Below are 21461 nucleotides of genomic sequence, written 5' to 3'. Positions count from 1 at the left end.
CAACCAAATGTCGGCTGACGCAGCGAAGGTCCTTCCCAGTGCCGAAACTCAACACGTTTCGTCGAAACCCCTAGGGAAGCCTAATGATTCAGGCTTATCTCACCGGATTCAAAAACATGTCCCAGAAACCCTTATTAGAGGTTCTTATTCCAAAACATCTTTCTCTGTGACTTGTCCTTATGATTTGGGGTCTAAGAAGATCAAGATCCATAAAGAAAGGTCTCAAAGGGTGGAGGACACTGTAACTGCCCCACAAAATGAGGGGGAGGGTCCATTAAGTGAGGCCTTACATAATAAAGCCAAACACCTACTGTACCTTACTCTGGGGTCTTCCCCAGCTCAGCTAAGTGTTCATCAGAAGACCCAGATAGTTAGGTCTAGAATGTCTTGCAGATTTCGTATTAAAAAATGTATTTTTTTCATTGTATTTGGTAAGAAAACGCCTTTACAAAAATAAATTATTCTTTTAACACATCATTTTAAGATCAATCATTTACAAATACTTATTTACATAAACAATAAGAATTAAAACATTCCATAATCCAAAGTAAGTGACTAAAGCATCTACACTTGGTGCTAAAATATGCATACAACAATGTTACATAATGCTGCGTGACCCCAAACTCAGATTCTAAATTATGAGTTATTTCCCTCAGATATTAGCTAATCAATAAAGAAACAACGTTTACAACACAGGTACTAGGTTCCATGTTCAAAACAAAATTACAAGGGAAGAAAATACGACCACGAGATTTAGTCATTAGCTGCCCAACCATTGTTAAAGAGAATTAAACTGACCTACTGCAAATATTAGTTTCTAAAATCTTTAAGAAACGTACTAGAGCTAAGATTAAGGCAGTTCTCTTACCCCACATACAGGTAACCGAAAGTAATTCATGTGACTGAGGTGAATTACAATGCAAGTAATGATGCAAAGTCGATTCTCTACAACTCTCAAAGAAACTAAAATACAAAACTAAATGCTTTAAAGTTTCGGGTTCAAAATCGACAAAGAACATCATTACTCGTATTCAAGTTGTTTTTCCAATGTTGCGTACGTTCTTTAGTAAGTAACAGGTTGAATCTAAACCGCATATACAACCTCCTCGCTTGATTGCAAGGGAATATCTTCAGATATAATAAGAGCAGCTTTTGGGGATGCATGAATTTTGCATACTCCATGTATGATTTGTAGCTGCCAATCCGGTCATATGTATTTGCCCAATCGGCTTGCACCAATTTGCGCTTTACGGAGCATGGATGCAATGTGAGATCCTGTGAGGTCATAGCAATATTGTCCAAGACAGCCAACATTTGAGTTTTAAATAACGCTAGAGATGTTGATGTCTCACTAGTTAACATCCATGCAAGATCTTCATAAAGCGAATTTGTAGTGGGAGCAAGCATTTTTGAGAAGTTATAAATCCTTCTCCATAGTAACGTATAGGCAAGCGAAGGAATGCCAGTTCATGGATAATTACAACATTGGGAATACTTTGAGGCAAACCCAACACAGTAAATCCCCAATAGACAGGACACATAAATCAAGGCCATATATTATTATGGCTTCTACTTTGAGTGAATAAAATTCAATCAAAGGAAGAAGGGAAAGTTTTCAAAGTTTGGATAGGATAATCCTCGTCTGTGCGATTAAAGGAATAACATTAATCTATAATCAGTTCATTTTTTATATCGAATTTGAATTGGTCAAATTGTCGCCCAAATAGTTTGTTCCCAATGTACGATAAATCGGGTTCCCTTCAAGGGTCCATTGATAACGGGTCACTTTTTTCTTATTAGAGAATATCAATAATGTTTGACTTTTTAAGAATTAATGGCCTGATTATGTTGAACACAAAAAAATGAAAAATAATGCTTTTTTCTGTAGACCAAATGGTGTTCGCTCAAATAATATCACATCATATGCGAATGCTAGCCAGTTAATTCTCAAAGCTCCAAGCTTGACTGGAAAGGTGTCCAAATTAGTCCACAAGGCATTAATATCGGCTATGTAAAGATTAAAAAGCATGGCTGCAAGGTTTCAGCCCTGCTTAAATCCAATTTGAGTTGGAATAATCTCTGATAGTAGCCCAGACTTGTCAATCCTAACTCGATAATTAGTCTGATTATGGAGAAGAGCAATCATTGCAATAATATAAGCAGGGTTGTTAAACCATGGCATTTTTTCCCACAGAATACCCCTGATCACGCTATCAAACGCGGATGATAGATCTAATAAGGACATAAATGTAGGGCCATTCTTGGATTAATGCGAAGACTCCAAAATGTGTGCCAGTATTGTCACATTTAGCTGAGTCCCCATCGATTTCCTAAATCCGGTTTGAAAACGTGATAAAGGGTTATGGGTTGAAATAAGAGATTAGCACCTTTAACACCAAAGAGGCAAACATTTTAGCTGAACTGTCTATCAATGCAATCGGACAGAAATGTTCAGGATTATCTAAAGCACCTTTTTTGTGCACAGGAATAATAATCGAAGCCAACCATGATTGGGGGATCTCCTGTGTGAAAAAGGAGATTCAAAGTAACGCTTCAAGATGGAGGCCCAAAAATGGGTGTCGTCTTTCACTACACACGGTGGCAGGCCACCTGGGCCAGCCGCCTTAGAGTAGTTGAGCTTCTTAATGGCCCAGATGACATTGTCAATTTCCTACATACATTTAGATGACAACTGTTTCAACAAGTCTAGGGAATTCAGATTATGAAATCTCTGGGGTAATTGATATTTAGTTTGAAAATATTTCAACCATATATTGCCTGATATTGAGGCATGCATCTCGTTATTTGGCCTACCTGAGGGATTCTTTAGAGCTGCCCAAATCTCTCTCTCTTCTTTTTTTACATAAATGCTTAGTCATGTTCTGGTTATTTTCCAACTATTGTAAGTTTTTGATTTCTTTCACTTCTGCCTTATACTTCCAGATGACTGCCTTCTTGAAGCTAAAGTATTCATAATAAGTCCCTTCAGTTCTCTTAAGTCGTCCGAGTGCAGCATTTTTATTGCGCTTGAGGCTATTAATTGCAGAACTAAATGGGTTTACATGCTGGGAAAAGTTCCCAATATTCCCAGTAGAAGCTAGAGTGCTAAGATGATTATGAATCATCTGTTCATTCCAAGCATCAGCTAACGGCTGCTCTCCTCCATTTGTGCCTGAGTCTTCAACTCTCCAGACGTCTCGATTTACAAGGTATGAGAAGTTTCTGCATAGGGAGGGCTTCCATCGGATAGACACCATATGTCTGTCTGTCTATGGCAAGCAAAAAACAGGCGTAGCCATATAGGAAGGAACAGAAATATCAATAAAACATTTTAGCATAAGATGATCACTAGTCTTCGAATCATACAATACACAAGAAGACTCCCTCCCGACTAAATCACATGACCGAGTGTTATAATCGATGCAAGAATTTGCTTTGCCATGATGGCAGGTAACATGGGGCACGTCAGATTTCATACACTATATGGATGTCCCACTCTGCAAAAAACTGTCTCCATAACATCACTCTTTCAGTGGAGGTGTTTGTATGGCACTTAGAAGAACTATCCAACTTTGTATTGATTTCTGGGCTTAATGATGAATTAAAATGGCCACCAATTATGATCACTGAAGTTGGATTCCTGATAAAGGCTTCTGTCAGTACTATATTTAAAGTATCAGACATCAGTTCTAGAGAGATTGTGTATGGATTCCAGTATAAGGATATAAGCAGAAGAGAACGAATCACATAGGCTTCAATAGAACGCTCAATAACTCGGGAGAAGAATTAATTTGCTGCAGAGAGAATTTAAGATTGTTTTTATAAGAATTGCAAGGCCTCCTGCAGGTCGCCCAGCCAGTCCTCTTTTAGCTTGGTGAGAAGACAGTGTATAACCATCCAATTGAATGTCAACTATTGACATTGTTTCTTGCAGAAGTAAAAAAGGTTTTTCTACATCTGCTAAAGATTTAAACCATGTAAACAGATTTTTATATCCACAACAATTCAGAAGAGATTATTGAAAGAGTAATATTGTATGAATTTTCAACTTGAGTAATTGGTTTTACAAGAGATTTAATAATTGGTTCCAAGCAGGCCAGACCGTTCAATATTTGCGATTGCTCCTTAGTTTTAATGCTCATGACATCTATTTGTTGTCCATTTTGGACAACCTCATTAGACTTGCTGGCCATGGAAAAAGGAATTCGATAAACTTGGCAGCATCATCCATAGACTTAAAGACATAAAGATAAAGGCCTATAGAATTCAAATCTAATTGGTAATCCCATAAGAGTTTTGCAATGAAATGCAATTGTACTTTGCAGAGCATGTGGTTATTTGCGGTAGTTGGCAGTTTTATCCATTCTACGTCATCCGAAATCAAATTCTGTGGTGCAGGGATTTGCGTTAGATTTTTTAACAATGCCGAGCGATTTAAGCTTGCATACCCTTTACTAGAGGAAATTGCCCCCCACCCCAGCAATAGGTGCATTTCTGCTTGCACTTCCTTAAGACACGTTGGATGGTTGTCCAATTTGCTACAGGCATTAATTGATCCAATGACCAACTTCTCTTCCAACTCCAAAGTTGCCTTTTGCAATTGAGGATGTAGTTGGTCCTGCCCAATCGGATGGATCCCTTCAGGTACTAATTTGGGGCTTGATCCGATCAGTGCATTCACCAACCTCGGACCTGTCGGAATGACGTTCGATGATAAAGGATTAGTTGGCACCTCTTAGTTAATTTTAATGGAATCAACTGATAACAAGCTAGGAGTGTCATGGGCATCTTTATCTGTTAGAGATGGTACAGAATTAAATTTGCTGCAGAACTGAAAAATGTGACATTTGGTCTGGGTCAGGGCAGGACACTTTGTGCTTTGATGTACCGGAGCCTGTGCCCCGTTAATGTTCAAATTGTCACAACTAGATATCTCTTGAGAGTGGGCAATACCGCCCTGCATGGTGGATGCACCTTCCCAAGAAATGTTTTTAATTCAGTCAGGTTCAAGGCCACCTGGCTTTCCTTGTTAAGTTGGTTCAGGTCAATTAAGGCATCATTGTGCAACAAATAGCCAATTTTATTAATGGCTGAATTATGTCCTTTCATTTTCGTGACAGGCATGTTCTTAGACTTAGACAGAGAGATCATTTGACCTGTTGCTTTCGTACTCTGTGATTTGGCCAAAAGTCGTCTTTTTTGTGCTATGATATAACGTTTTTTGGCTTTTTTCAACATTAATTGAGTTGCCAAGTGACCTTCCTCCTGAGGAACCGTTTCCTCACTAGCCTTTCCCACCAAAACAACCTCTTCAGCTTCTGCATCTAATATGTCAGTAAGAACTGTAGGATTATCCTGCATGTTTATTACTGAATCACCAGGCATCTTAGTTACATTTGCCTCTGTAACACCAATACAGAGGTCCAAGGGATATTTGCACTTAGAAGAATATTCTCTATAGTCAAAATTCTTTCATGCTGTAATTTGGCAATGACTATATAATCAGGTTGAAAAGCAGCACCTGTACATATTTTTGCAGGTATTTCCTGCTGTACTATATGGGCAAAAGATTTCACAGGCACTTCCATCGAATCTCTGCATATGTCGGTTTGGGTGAATTGAGAGAGAGTTATTTTGGTTAGAGGTTGAGCATCATTCTCAGGTCCTTTTATAAAGTTGACTTCCCCAAAGTGAGTGACAGTGCTCTTGGGCTAGCATAAAACATTCTATTTTGCTTATTTTCACGAGCATATCTGAGGTGGATGTTTTAAGGGTATTAATAGCAGTAGGAGTGTGTTCATGACCTCTATCTAAGAGGTTAAGAATGCGAGTAAGTACAGGAACATTTTGGAGTTCCTGTTTATTAAGATCTATCAAGGATTCATCCAACGGATATAGTGGAAAAGATGAATCAGATGGGCGTGTGCTTTCTAAGGGTGAGTTTAAGTGTTTCTCACCATTAGATAACACTGGTGAATGCAAATTCAGTTTCAGCAGTAGCAGGGACTGTGTCAGAAGTGGGAGAACTCGCATTAAAGTGTGACTGCCCTATATTTGGAATCAAACCTTCATCACTTGAAGTTTTTGGAAGAGAGTGGTGGGTTGGTGGTGTCATGTGAAAGTGTACCTGTTCGCAAAACTTATGTGAGTTTATACCAGGAGAAAAAGGAGCATTTGATGGGCGCACCACACCCTCTTATGCAATTCTGCCATCACACCCAGAGTGACTAAGGATGTGTCCATTACTGAACCATGATCTTCACTTGAGGCTCCCAGGAAAGAGTTGCCACTTATAGGAACATTAGAAAGTATCTTTGTCGGGAGTGTGGGTGCTCCTACGTGTTCCACAGAACTATGGGGGATTTTTTCATTGTTTTCCATTTTTTTTTTCTTTATCACTTTCTTATCCAGTGGAAAAATCTTTTTCTGCCTGCAAACAGGGTAGTCCCGGGGCAACCTCGCCACATTTTTCCCTACTTAGGGGGTGATTAGTGACAGAATTTGGGCTTCCTCAACATTGGCTTCCAAAGCTATTTTTTTCCCTTCTTTAGACAGAAAGGGCAGGAAAACATTAGGCACAGAAAGTTGTTTTTGCGCCGTGTCTCGAGTGTGTTTCCCGCTCCGTAATGGATTAAAGGAGTATATTACGGCACAATGGTAAACAGTTAAGCACATTCAATGTTGCATACACTTTGATGCTGGCAGATCACTAAGCTGCGTTCAGTATAGTAATAAACACCTTCTATTCAAAGTTCAAAATTGTAGTTAGCCCAAAGTAAGAAAACAATGTGCAGCGAGACTCCCACGCCTCACAACGCCCACCCGAACAGCCACTTATGTCCACTTGGGGTGCGCACGAGGACGTTGGCTATTATGGGCTGCAGCAGGCTGGGGGGGCGGAGCCAACAAAAAGGCGGAGACGTAGAATTCCAAAGTCTACTGCAGACGCTGTGTTTCAACAAGTATATGCTTCCTCTTGCAGACGGCATGCCTCAGAAGCACAAAGCACACAATTCTAACGCAGCCAATCAGCCACTAATGTCCACTTGGGGTTGAAAAAAATCCTAATGCTTTAGAAAGTTTTCAAAATACACCTCCAAATGATAAGGCCTCAAGCTCTCAGTCCAGGTCTTCCACTATTCAACCCCTGGTTTCATCCCAACCTCCAACTAAAAGGTCTCGCACTGCAGACCTTTATGACATGCATGCAGACACAGAGGGAGATCAGGAGGAGGATGAAAAAAAATACTATGATGATGGTGATGATAATAATGAGTCGGAGGTTTACTCTGTACTCTCTCCTATTCCACAAGACTCCCCCTTACCTGATTCCCCAGTGGATAATCCGCCAGTCTTTAATGATCTATTAATCAAAGCAGCTGAGCACTTTGTAATTGAAACCCACGAAACTCAGCAAGACAAGGATTTTGCAGAGGACATCCTGGGGGACAAAAAAGCTGCCACCCAGTTTATACCCATATTAAAGTCAGTTCAAAGGAGGATCCAACCCTCTCTTGAAACGCTCAATCAAACCAGGGCAGTCAATCCACGAATAGAAAAACCTTTCCGGCCAGCACCATCTGATCCATTATATATCAGAGGACAGTTTAAACCAGATTCACTATTAGTCACAACTACCCGGAAGAGGGCGGGTACACCTCTAGCCTCTTTAGAAGACCCTTCAGACAAGGACAGCAAGAAGCTCTACACCTTGAGTAGGAAAGTGGCAACTTCGGTAGCGTACCAAGCTAGAATAGGCAACAATTCCACATTGTTGGCGAGCTATGACTGCAATAAATGGGACAAAATTTCTGCCCGTGGTGATTCTGCTCTAGAGTCTAGAGCCTCTACTAAGTAAACTTGCCCGTGTAGCAGCTGAAGGCAAAGCTACTGCCAGCAGTCTGCTAAAGAATAACCTCGACGCTGCAGACAATGCCGGACGCATCATTTCTGAAGGAACCATTCTCAAGCGCCAAGCTTGGCTTCGCCAATCCGGTTTTAAGCTGGAGACACAGGCAACGCTGCTCAACATGCCAGTGGAACCAAATGTACTATTCGGCAAAGCAGTGGAGGATGCTCTAAAGTCGGCCAAAGAGGATTATGAAACTCTCAAATCTCTTGGCCAACTTAACAAACTGGGCAAAGGGGCGGAAACAATTTTCGTCGTTTTCGCTGCCAAAACTCCCAAAGAGGCTCAGGCTATGGACAAAACCAGATTTCTTCATGGAACAGCAACCAGGGTCAAGCGTCCCAGGGCTATCCTAGAGGACAGCGCAGGGGCCGCGGCAGGGGGAGAGCCTCCACTTCAAACAATGACAGCCCGCAACTGGTACCCTCCCATGCCTCCCCAGTAGGGGGACAAATTTCAGACTTCACCCACGCATGCGAGGGAATAACCACGGACAAGTGGGTGTTATCGACAGTAGCAGTAGATTATTGCGTGGAGCTCGTAGGAACACCACCAAACCTCCTTCCGCGCCAAATGAAAACATCAAAAGAACAACTCATATTAATAGAAGAGATCAACATGCTGCTCCTCAAGGAAGCCATCGAGATTGTGCCATACAATGAGGTAAACAAGGGTATTTATTCAACATACTGCCTGGTACCAAAGAAAGATCTGACAATGCGCCCAGTATTAGACTTGCGCCCTGCAAACACTTATGTAAAGCAACCAAAGTTCTGCATGACAACGCTACAAGAAGTAATTCCACTTCTGAAACGGGGAATTACATGGCAACATTGGATATGAAAGATGCCTATTTTCATATTTCAATGCTCCCAGCGCACAGAAAACTCTTGTCGTTCCAAGAAGCAAACCAGCACTACCTATTCAAGGTGCTACCCTTTGGAATAGCATCAGCTCCAAGGGTATTCACCAAGGTACTGGCTGTGGTGGCGGCGCACTTGCGCAGGGAGGCAATCCCAGTGTACCCCCTATCTGGACAACTGGCTGATCATAGGAGAGACTCCCCATCTTTACAAACTAAACATGCAAAGAACCATAGATCTTCTCTTCCAAGTCTTGTACCAAGCACATCAAAACAGTTTCTAGGAGCTGTATTAGACACAACAACAGGCATGGCCTTCCCTTCCATGGAAAGAGTGCAGAACATGCTTCGGCAAACACCCCAGTATTACGCCGGTCTCCAGTTAAGCATACGTAAAGCTATGCATTTGCTAGGCATGATGGCATTGTACATATATCTAGTCCCACACGCACATCTGCGCATGCGACCAATGCAGGAGTGGTTGGCGAAACAATGGTCTCCGGCAAGTCGTCAGTGGGACGATCTAGTGGTTGTTTCGCCAACACTAGTACAGAGCCTACGCTGATGGTCAAGAGAGAATCTGTTAAAGGGAAAACCCTTCCACGATCCGGAAGCACAAGCTGTTGTCACAACAGACGCGTCACTCTCTAGGTGGGGGGCTTACTATCTTCACCACACAGCACATGGTCTGTGCACCCAGGTCGACCCACAGAACTATATCAACCTGCTGGAACTACTAGCAGTACTGAATGCACTCCAAGCATTCGAAGTGCAACTGACCAACCAGTCGGTTCAAATTCTGACAGACCGCACAACTGTGGGGCACACACTCTCCAAGTCTGTCCAAGTTGACACAGAAAATATGGAAATGGGCACTCAAGATGAGTAATATCCCTATCCTCTCAACACGTTCCAGGGGTACTGAACACTCCAGAAGAGACTCAGAGCAGAGATCCCCTGCCAGAGGAACAAGAGTGGCAGCTAGACTTGGGCGTTGTAGATCACATCTTCTTCAATGGGGTTACCCAACATTAGACTTGTTTGCTACAGGAGAAAACAAGCAATGCACAGACTTTGCATCTAGGTTCCCCCAGCCAGGCTCCAAGGGGAACGCCCTATGGATGAACTGGTCAGGGAAATTTGCTTACGCTCCCCCCCCCCCCCGACTCCATTAATCAGCAGGATAGTGAACAAGATACACAGGGAACAGATGACGCTTATGCTAGTTGCTCCTATGTGGGCGAGACAGCCTTGGTAGCCACATCTGCGCAAACTGGCGATGTCCAATCCCATCAAACTCCCATACCTAACCAACCTGTTGACTCGACACGGGGAAACAGTACACCCTCTACCACACTCCTTAAACTTGGCAGCATGGCTCCTGAAGGCTTAGAGTTCGGACACCTTAATTTACCACAGCAGTGTATGGATATCCTCAAAGAGGCAAGAAAACCTAACACTAGACACTGTTATTTCGACAAGTGGAGGAGGTTCGTAATTTGGTGCCAGTCCAAACAAACCACATAGAATGTACTACTTCACACATTCTCAACTATATGCTCCACTTGTTAGTCAGGGTTAGTATTCAACTCTAGAAAGGTCCACATGGAGGCTTTATCAGCTTATACCACCTCTCGGAGCAAGGTATCGTGGTGGAAGATTCCAGTCATTAAGGCATTCATGGAGGGAGTCAAGAGGAACTCTCACGCAGCCTTCAGAAAAGCTATCAAAACTAGGCTCCTTGTATGACATGTTTTCCCTTGTACAGTCCTTAGCTGCTGCACACTGTCTGTTTCCTTGTAATCTTAACTCTAACTGATCTCTATGCATTAAGTACCCTTGTGGGCCGCATTCTTGTAACCCTGAATCAAGCCTTCATTCATGTCCTTTCACTGCGCCTCGATGCCCGAGGGCTGTAGTGCGCTCTATAAATTTAAAAAAATAAAAATTTAAAATAAAGAGACTCCACCCTCCTATTTCAAACCCACAACCAGGATGGGGGTCTCAATGTAGTGCTGGCAAAGCTCCACAAGGAGCACTGGAGCTACTCTGACCTTTAGCGCAAATGTCCCCTTAGACAGCATTTGCAAAGCAGCTACATGGAGCTCAGTACACACCTTTACTCAGCACTACTGCATTGACACACATTCCAAGATGGATAAACAGGTGGGACAAGCGGTTCTAAAACATCTATTTTCTGCTACTCCTCATGACCCACCACCTTCTAACACTGCTCGCTAATCTGTGCATAGCATATGATATAAGCAGATTCCACAAGCCTCAGAAGGGATACATTACTCACCGTAATCGTATTTCTGATACTTGTATCTGCTCAGATTCACATGCTACCACCCTGCTTTCCATGAGAGAAGGTGCATAGATGTTGTATGAGCTTTCTGACTATATCTGCTTGGATACAACCGTACTCACACTACACTTCATGCAACCTCATGTCTGAACAAAACAACCTGAAGGACCTCGACGCGTGAATGGCCATGGGTACAGTGGAGTTTCGAAAACAACTGTAATACTTTGCAGCTTCCACTAGACTTCGGCCTATGCATAGCATGTGAATCTAAGCAGATACAAGCATCGGAAATATGATTATGGTGAATGATGCATTTTATATATATATATATATTTATTTATTTCTGAGGCTTGTGGAATCTGCTTAGATCCCATGCTGTGCATAGGCCGACATCTAGTGTAAGCTGCAGAGTATTACAGTTTGTTTTTCGAAACTCAAAAAAAGGGGCATCGAACTAGGACGTGCCAGTAATACTATCCCTAGTGTGACGTCCACTGTAACCATGATCCCTCACGCGTGTAGGACCCTAAGATTGTTTTTTTCCGCCATACTTGTCGGAAGCATAATCGCTGAGTTCCCTGGCTTTTAGCCATTTATCATATAATAATTAAAAAATCCCTGTTCTCCAACCCTACGTCGAAGATAGACGCAGGTACTTGAGACCGAGGAAGAACAGCCGTCGGGACTACACGACCGACTTTGGGCCTTGGAAGGCCTCTGACCTCGGCCCGGGCCTCGGAAGGCCTCTAGCCTCAGCCCTGCCAAGTAGGGAGAGTGGGGGGTGGATATACACACACTCGTTTTCCTACATATACCCGCCGCCTGCCAGATATTGACATATGGCGAGTACTCCATTTAAATTCTGCCCGAAGTGCAACCGTAAGTTCCCCTGGGTAGATAAACATAATACCTGTAACCTGTGTCTTCCAAGGGACCACCCAGAGGCAAATTGTAGAGCTTGTAAGCTCTTCAAAGCCAAGACACTTAAGGACCGCTCGACCAAGCGTTGGGCCCACTACGCCAGGCAACTCGAGGCCATGGACGCAGTGGGTTCCTTCAGCGATGGCAGCAACACCGCCGTATCAGATGGTGAGGGCACAGCGTCGAAAGATTCAGGAAAGTCCAAGGGGTTAGGAAAACATTCCTCTACACATGGGAAAGGGGAAAACAGAAAAAAGCCTCTGAACACCAGGTTCAGAAGGAGAAACACAAACAGCCTTTAGAAAAGTCCAAGCCCCCCTGACCCTGTCACTAGACCAAAAATTGTCCCTCCCACTCCTCAGGATATGGGCATGGATGAGGAACCACAGCAGGGAAGGGTTATTCCAAGTTCCAAGGAATGTAACTCTGAGGACATTGACAGAGTAATGAGGAGAATGTCTTTTTTGTAGATTTCTAGGAAAAATAACCAAATTACTTCCATAGTTATCAGAGTACACCTCTGCCCCTTCGGGGATGGAAAGACCCTCAACCTCCTACTAAGAGACTCAGTACTGAGACTCCAGTTCAGGGGCTGATTTCAGACCGTTTCAGTGTTGAACCTTACCAACATTATGGTGAGGATTCGGAAGTACAAATGCTAGACGACCAGGCTGGGGTCGATTACTATGGAGATGATTAGGACCAGGAAGAGGAGGAAGACGAGGCGGAGGCCTATAGTCTCGACTCCCCTATTCCCAAGGACACCCCTGTGAATGACTCTCCTATTAACAATAAGCCTTTGCTTAATGAAGTTTTAGCCAAGGCGGCAGCCCATTTCCAAATTGACACTCAGGGTGCCCAGGAAGAGAGATTTTGCAGAGCAAATTCTACGGGATAAAAAATCCATTGCCCAGGCTATCCCCATTCTAAAATCTATTCAACGTAGAATCGATCCTTCCCTGGTGACCCCTAATCTTACTCGGGCAGTTAACCGACGAGTAGAAAAATTATTCAGGGCTGCTCCTTCCGACCCACTGTACATAAGGGGTCAGCTAAAACCCAACTCATTAGTGGTTACAACAACCAGGAAAAGAGAGGGATCACCTTTAGCATCTTCAGTAGCTTCCCCATACACAGAGAGCAAGAGAATTTGCGCTCTAGGAAGGAAGGTGGCATCCACGTCGGCATACCAAGCACGCATTGCCAATACCGCCACTCTGCTAGCAAGCTACAACTGCCACCAATGGGAACAGGTAGCTGCCCTCATTGCCTCCGCACCAGAACCTCTAAAGAGCCAGTTGGCCCAGATTGTGTCGGATGGTAGATTAGTATCCAGATGCATTCTCAAGGCTAACTTTGATGCAGCAGACCATGCAGGGAGGCTGATAGCAGAAAGCACTGTAATTAAACGATACGCTTGGCTAAGGCAGTCGGGGTTTAAACCCAATACCCAAGCCATCCTCATAGACATGCCGGTAGAACCTAATGTCCTGTTTGGAAAGCAGTGGAGGAAGTGCTGAAAACTGCTAAGGACGAATATTAAACCTTAAAGTCCCTTGGCCAATTAACAAATAAGCCCACAAACCAGCGGGGGGAAAAACAATTTTCGTCGCTCTCGCGGCCAAAACTCCCAGAGAGGGTCCAATTACTACCAGAACCAAGGAACCTCGTGGGGCGGCAACCAACAGGCTACCCAAGGTTTCACCAGAGGTCAAAAGAGAGGCCGCGATAGGGGGAGAAACAGCCCAGGTAGAGGCGCTACGCCACCCCATAAACCGTGACGTTCCGCTCCGGGTCCCTTCCCATGCATCCTCAGTAGGGGGGACACATTTCTATCTTCACACACGCATGAGAAGGGATCACTTCGGACAGATGGGTGCTGTCCACAATGTCCGCGGGATACTGTATAGAGCTACTGGAACGCCCCCACGGCCATCCTCCCAGACGGAAGATACACTCCTTGGAGCGCCAAAGAATCCTCCTGGAGCAGATCGCCATTCTTCTTGCCAAGGACGCAATAGAACTCGTCCCAGGCAACCAGGTAAACCAGGGTATTTATTCACCTTACTTCCTTGTGCCAAAAAAAGATCTAACGATGCACACAGTATTAGATTTACACTCTGCAAACAAGTATGTCAAGCCACAAACATTTTGCATGACTACACTCCAGGAAGTAATACCCCTACTAAAAAGAGGAGATTACATGGCAACATTGGATATGGAAGATGCTTATTTTCATATTTCCATGCTCACAGCGCACAGAAGATTCTTGCGCTTCAAGGTAGACAGCCTGCACTACCAGTTCAAGGTGCTGCCCTTCGGAATAGCCTCTGCTACAATGGTATTCACCAAGGTACTGGCGGTGGTGGCGGCGCATCTACGCAGGGAGGCAATCCCAGTGTACCCTTAACTGGACGACTGGCTCATCACAGGGGAAACCCCCATAATTTGCAGATCAAACCTTCAAAGAACAATCAACCTTCTCTTCCAATTGGGCTTCTCAATCAATGAGAAAAAATCAAGCCTGGTGCCAAGCACCTCCAAACAGTTCCTAGGAGCTGTCCTAGACACCAAAGAGGGGTTGGCCTTTCCATCAGAGGAAAGAATTCAGAATCTGTTACTACAAATTCCTCAATATCAGTCCGGTCGCCAGATAAGGGTGCGCAAAGCGATGTGTTTACTAGGCATGATGGCATCATGCATTTACCTGGTTCTTCACGCGCGCCTGCGACCCATGCAGGAATGGTTGGCGAAACAGTGGTCTCAGGCAAGTGGTCAGTGGGACGATCTAGTGGTCGTTTTGCCAACACTACTACAGTCTCTTCCCTGGTGGACAAGAGAGAATCTTGCAAAGGGGAAACCCTTTCACGATCCAGAAATACAGGCCGTAGTCACAACAGACACGTCCCTGTCAGCGTGGGGAGCACATCTCCTTCACCACACAGCTCAGGGTCTCTGGTCTCCCACAGTGGCTCAGAATCACCTCAATGCGCTAGAACCTCTGGCAGTCTTCTGAGCGCTTCGGGCGTTCGAACCCCACCTATCCAACCTGTCAGTGCAGATCCTAACAGACAGCACAACGGCTATGTTTTACATAAACAAGGGGGCACTCGTTCGCCAAATCTGTCCAGGCTTGCCCAGAAAATCTGGATATGGGTGCTCAGACTGAACATTTACCTGTCGTCTCAACATGTTCCAGGGGGATCTCAATTCACTACCGGACGCTTTGAGCAGAGATCCCCTCCCAGAAGAACACGAATGGCGTCTACATGAAGTCGTAGAAGATCCCCTCTCTGTGGGGTTTCCCCACTATAGACCTATTTGCCACAAGCGAAAACAGACAATGCCCAGAATTCGCATCCAGGTTCCCCCAGCCAGGCTCCAAGGGGAACGCTCTATGGATGAACTGGTCAGGGATATTTGCGTACGCTTTTCCACCAACCCCTGTGATGAGGAAGGTGGTCAACAAGATACACAGGGAATCGATGACGCTCATCCTAGTGGCTCCTATGTGGGTGAGACAACCATGGTTCCCACACCTACTCAGACTGGCGGTGTGCGACCCCATCAGACTCCCGTGCTGGTACAACCTACTCTCCCAGCACGAAGGACAAACAGTGCATCCTCAACCAAACTCGTTGAACTTGGCAGCATTCCTCCTGGAGTCAGAGTTTGGACATCTCAATCTACCCCAGAGATGTATGGATATCTTAAAAGAATCAAGAAAACCTAACACAAGGCACTGTTCTTTTTATAAGTGGAAAAGATTTGGTATTTGGTGCCAGAATAAACAAATCAACCCAGTTGATTGCACTCCTTCCAACATTGTCACCTACATGCTCCACTTACTGGACGCAGGGTTAGTATTTAATTCACTCAAAGTACACCTGGCGGCGCTGTCAGCCTACACCACCTCCCATAACAAGGTGCCCTGGTGGAAGGTGCCAGTTGTCAAAGCCTTTATGGAAGGGGTGAAGAGACTCCACCCTCCAATTTCTAACCCACCACCAGGGTGGGACCTTAATGTGGTGCTTGCTAAACTCATGGGACCCCCCCTTTGAACCCATGCATAAAGCTAATTTCAAACACCTGACTTATAGAAAAACTGCCTTCTTAGTAGCCATTACATCCATAAGAAGGGTCAGTGAAATTCAAGCTCTGTCAGTGCAGGATCCTTTCTTTACTGTCCATAAGGATAAACTGGCTGTACGAACTCACCCTAGGTTCTCACCTACGTTTATTTCTAAATTCCATGTTAACCAGTCCATAGAGCTACCGGTCTATTTCCAAGAACCCAAAAGCTCTGCTGAGGTGAAACTACACACACTAGATGTGAGAAGAGCGGTCCTCTACTACGTAGACAAAACCAGACCGCTAAGAAAGACGGATCAACTGTTTGTCTCCGTTGCTACAGGCAGAGAAGGAGATAGCGTCTCTAAAGGTGCCATCTCTAAATGGATAGTCAAATGTATCCAGCTGTGTTACTCCCTTTCAGAAAAAACACTGCCTTTTATGCCAAGGGCCCACTCTACAAGAGGTACTGGGGCCATTCTGGCTTTCATTGCAAATGTACCCCTTGACACCATTTTCAAAGCAGCTACACGGAGCTCTATTCACACTTTTACTCAGCACTTCTGCATTGACACTTATTCCAAGACAGATACTCAAGTGGGACAAGTGGTTCTAAGACATTTGTTCGCTCATGACCCTTCTAACATCCCACCTCCTTCGAACCCTGCTCGCTAATCTATGCACAGCATGTGATCTAAGCAGATTCCACAAGCCTCAGAAGGGATACAATACTCACCGTAATCGTATTTCTGATTCTTGCATCTGCTTAGATTCACATGCGCCCGCCTTTCATCTGCTCTAAGAGAAGGCGCATGGATGCTTGCAGTCTTATCTATCTGCTTGGATACTCTGTACTCGCGCTACTCCTCATGCTATCTCATGTCAGAAAAAATACAATTTGAGGCTCCTACACGCGTGAATGATCATGGGTACAGTGGACGTCACACTAGGGATAGTATTACTGGCACACCTTAGTTCGCCCCTTTTCAAGTTTCGAAAAACAAACTGTAATACTCCATAGCTTCCACTAGATGCCGGCCTATGCACATCATGTGAATCTAAGCAGATACAAGCATCAGAAATACAATTACGCTGAGTAATGTATCCCATATATCTATCTCGGAGGCTTGGGGAATCTGCTTAGATCACATGCTGTGCATATGGCGACATCTAGTGGAAGCTGCAGAGTATTACAGTTGTTGTTGACATGTGTCGAGCAAACGACACCACGCAACGTCTAGGGAGAGGTCTGTTGAATTGCTGTCTTCTGGGCACTCCAGATCGGCATCACCACATGACAGGTCCTGACTGTCGAAAGACAGGACAGATGTTGCGGATAAACGTATCCCTGAAGATTGTCGGCTGACGAGACTTCGGAGCTAGACAAATGTGTGGATTTTAGTAAATTTCAGGAAGATAATCCTTGCAGCTATAGTGATGGAAATCATGAACTGTGGCATTTCCAGGTCACCGTTAATCTGAATTCCCATGGTGGGAGGCGATGCATGTGCCGATGAATTGATAGAAGAGAGGAGGCTGAGGGTTCAGAGACTAGGACAAAAGTGCATAAGGAGGCAATGAGGCAGAAAACTGTTGTATCTTAACACATTTAAATTGGTCTCTGAAGCAACCAGACAGTAGGGTGGATTGGAAAGCTGCTGTGAAATAGGAATGGGATTTGCCACGTAGAATGAGATCTACTTTTAGGTTCTAGAGATGTAGTCTAGTGATAGTACTGGTAAAGAGTTTAGGAAAGGTAGTCAGGGTGTGCAGCTAGTGGATATGTATGGTCCGCACAGCATGTGCTTCCAGAACGGTTGTTCATTGTTCTCAACAACCCCCTTGTACATATGGGAATGCAGGCAGTCATTAATTCTGTTTGTGAGCTGTTTGCAAGTACATGGCAAGAAATGAAATGAATTGATAGACGATAACTGAATGTGAGTATGGAACATATTTCCTTTATAGTTTTTCATTAAAGTGCTAACTACTTTTCTCTGCATGCCTTTTTTATATTTGTACAACAGCTCTCCCAGGCTGCTCCAAGCGTTGACAATCGGGTTCCAACACCAGCCTCCGTAGCTAGCATTGAAACAAACTCTCAGCAGCCTGTGCTGGAGGCTTCGTTGTTGGAAATCAAGCCAGAGGACAAACCTGAGGCACTTCTTCCAGAGACCATTGAAACACAAGTGGAACCTTCAATAGCGGTTAGCATCCTGCGTTCATATATGTATAATTCTTTGTGTGTGCCCACCAAAGTTCTGTATTGTAATTCCTCCTTCCTATATATATATTTCTGAGGCTTGTGGAATCTGCTTAGATCACATGCTGTGCATAGGCCGACATCTAGTGGAAGCTGCAGGGTATTACAGTTTGTTTTTCGAAACTCGAAAATGGGCGTCAACACAGGGCGTGCCAGTAATACTATCCCTAGTGTGACGTCCACTGTACCCAAGATCCCTCACGCGTCTAGGATCCTCAGATTGTTTTTTTCCGCCATACTGGTCGGAAGCATTTTGCGGAGTCACCTGGCCTTAGCCATACTTTTGCTAAAATATTGATTAATTGACATCCTTCCCCATCCCAACGTCGAACTTCGACACTCGATGCCGGCTGGAGAAGAAATCGACTGTCGGCTGCTGCACGACCGATTTGGGCCTCGGAAGGCCTCTGGCCTCGGCCCTGCAAGTAGGAAGAGTGGGGGGTTGGACATACTCTACACTCTTGGTATATAGGTACACCTTATACATTTCCTACACTTAACAGCCCGCTGCCTCAAGGTGCGTATGGAGGGTACCCCTTTTCAATTCTGCCCCAAGTGCAATCGCAAATACCCTTGGGTCGACAGGCACGCCACGTGCAATCTCTGCTTGCCGAGGGACCACCCCGAAGCGAACTGCAGAGTGTGTAGTAAGTTTAAACCTAAGACACTTAAGGACCGTTCGACGAAGCGTTGGGCCCACCACGCCAGACAGGCGGCCATGGCAGCGGAGGGAGCCTTCAGCGATGGCAGCGACGCCGTGCTTTCGGACGGCGAGGGCATTACGGCGTCGAAAGACAGCCGAGCGCAGGTCCCTGACCTCGGAAGGTCGTCCGACAGGTCGGCTATCGGGAAGACCCCCGGCGACACAGGCACTTCACACAACACCCACACTAAACACACGAAGTCCAACCGAGACTCGACGACGTATGGTGCTCGGAAAGAGGCACAAACAGAACGGTCCGAATCGGTGTCCTCTGGGCGTTCGAGATCGAGATCGCCGCATGACTCCAGGCAATCATCCACTCTTGCCAAGAGTGCCTCGCTCCCTTGGCTAACAGAAGTTCGATCGTCGGAAGACGAAGACGACTTCCACCCCCAGGTCGCACTCCAGGAGTCAGAGCCCGCAGACAAGATCAGCGCGGCCCCACGTTCGAAGGACAGGGACTCTGTCCTCGACGCCAGGCGTTGAAAACCTCCGGAGCCACAAAGGGACAGGGAAAACACTTTTCCACTCATGGGGAGGGGGGAAAACAGCAGAAGAAGCAGCCTCTGCACTCTTCCACACCTGTGAAACACTCCACTCCTCCTAAACAGGCAGACAAGACCAAGTCTGCTGATATTTCAAAAACCAGCAAATCTACTCAAGATAAATCTCCAAAACTTTCTAAGAGAGTCATTCCCAGTTCCAAAATATGGTCCAGTGATGACATAGATGGGGTCATGTCAAGGATGTCTTCTTTGGCAGACTTTTACGATAAAAATCCAGACCATTTCCTTTCATATGATCCACAAGGGGCTACACCCTCAGGCTCTAATGATCCTATCCCCCCGAGTAAGAAGCCCCGGTTTGAGACACCGATGAGGTCTACAGACCCCTTCGAGGTACAACCATACTCACGGCCATATTCACTGTATCAAGGAGAGACTTCCTTTGGTGAGGACCAAGATTTTGGCATGGTAGAAGAGCAAACCCGGACGGGCTACTATGGGGACGATGAGAACCAAGAAGAGGAAGAGGAAGACCCTGAAAACTACAGAGTAGATTCCCTGGTAGAAAAGGAAGCCCCGGTTACCGACTCCTCTGTTGATAACCAGCCCCTCCTGAACGAGGTTCTCGCACGTGCAGCAGAACATTTCCATATTGACACCCACAATGTCCAGGAGGAGAGGGACTTCGCCGAGGAGTTAGTGGGAGAAAGGAGGCCTGTTGCCCAGACCATCCCGATCCTTAAGTCTATTCAGCGAAGAATAGACCCGTCCCTGGTGAACCCGAACCTCACCAGAGCAGTCAATCCCAGAGTTGAAAAACTTTTCAGGGCAGCCCAGTCTGACCCTCTCTATATAAGAGGACATCTGAAGCCAGACTCCCTAGTTGTCACCAACACTCGTAAGAGGGCTGGAACACCCTTGTCATCGTCCGAAGCTCCTCCAGACAAGGAGAGCAAAAAACGATATGGTTTCGGCAGGAAAGTAGCCTCAACATCCGCCTATCAGGCAAGGATTGCAAACTCCACCACCCTGTTGGCTAGCTACAACTGCCATCAGTGGGAAGAAGTCGCGGCACTCATAGCCTCTGCACCAGAACCCTTAAAGGGCCAGTTAGCATGGATTTCCGCAGAGGGTAGAGCCGTGTCTGGTTGCATTTTAAAAGCAACCTTTGACGCCGCGGACAACGCAGGCAGATTGATAGCAGAAGGTAGTTATCAAAAGACATGCGTGGTTACGGCAGTCTGGTTTTAAGGCAGAAACCCAGGCATCATTGTTGGACAAACCGGTGGAAGCCGATCTGTTTGGTAAGGCGGTCGAGGATGCACTGAAGAATGCCAAGGACGAATATGAGACACTCAAGTCCCTTGGCCAGTTAACCAATAAACCCCCTAACCAGAGAGGGAATAGTAATTTTCGTCGCCCACGCGGCCAAAATTCCCAGAGAGGATCTAACTATTCCCAGGGGCAGGGTACACAGTGGAACAACAGCCAACAGTCTACCCAGGGTTACGGCAGGGGTAATAGGAGAGGACGTGGTAAAGGCAGAGGCAGCCCCAGCAAAGGAGGCGGCACGCTTCCACCAAAGCAGTGACGCTCAGTTCAGGGTCCCTTCTCACGCAACCCCAGTAGGGGGACGCATTTCCAACTTCACCCGGGCTTGGGAAGGGATCACATCAGACAGATGGGTGCTGTCAACAGTATCCACAGGGTACTGTATAGAACTACTGCAGCGTCCCCGGAACCATCCTCCACGACAAAGAGTACACTCTTTAGAACATCAGAAGATTCTCCTCGAGGAGATCACCATTCTGCTAGCAAAGGACGCGATAGAACTTGTCCCGGGACACCAGGTAAACAAGGGTATTTATTCAACTTACTTCCTTGTGCCAAAAAAAGATTTGAAAATGCGGCCAGTATT

The 21461-nt window shown here is 45.4% G+C and overlaps 1 protein-coding gene across 3 annotated transcripts in view; it reads left to right on the top strand.

Moving 5' to 3' along the window:
- Positions 1-21461, top strand: part of CREBBP (CREB binding protein) — a 2841012-nt gene that overhangs the window by 1655967 nt on the left and 1163584 nt on the right. For 2 of the 3 annotated variants that reach the window (XM_069646824.1, XM_069646823.1), the window contains exon 15: positions 18099-18278. The exons of the other annotated variant lie outside the window; for it this stretch is intronic. In XM_069646824.1, the coding sequence (XP_069502925.1) occupies positions 18099-18278 (180 nt within the window). The remainder of the gene's footprint in view (positions 1-18098; positions 18279-21461) is intronic. 3 annotated transcript variants of the gene reach the window in all.

The sequence above is a fragment of the Ambystoma mexicanum genome, chromosome 2q (assembly GCF_040938575.1).
Source record: "Ambystoma mexicanum isolate Mex_15411 chromosome 2q, UKY_AmexF1_1, whole genome shotgun sequence".
NCBI lineage: Eukaryota > Metazoa > Chordata > Amphibia > Caudata > Ambystomatidae > Ambystoma > Ambystoma mexicanum.
This window is presented reverse-complemented; position numbering and strand designations above follow the sequence as displayed.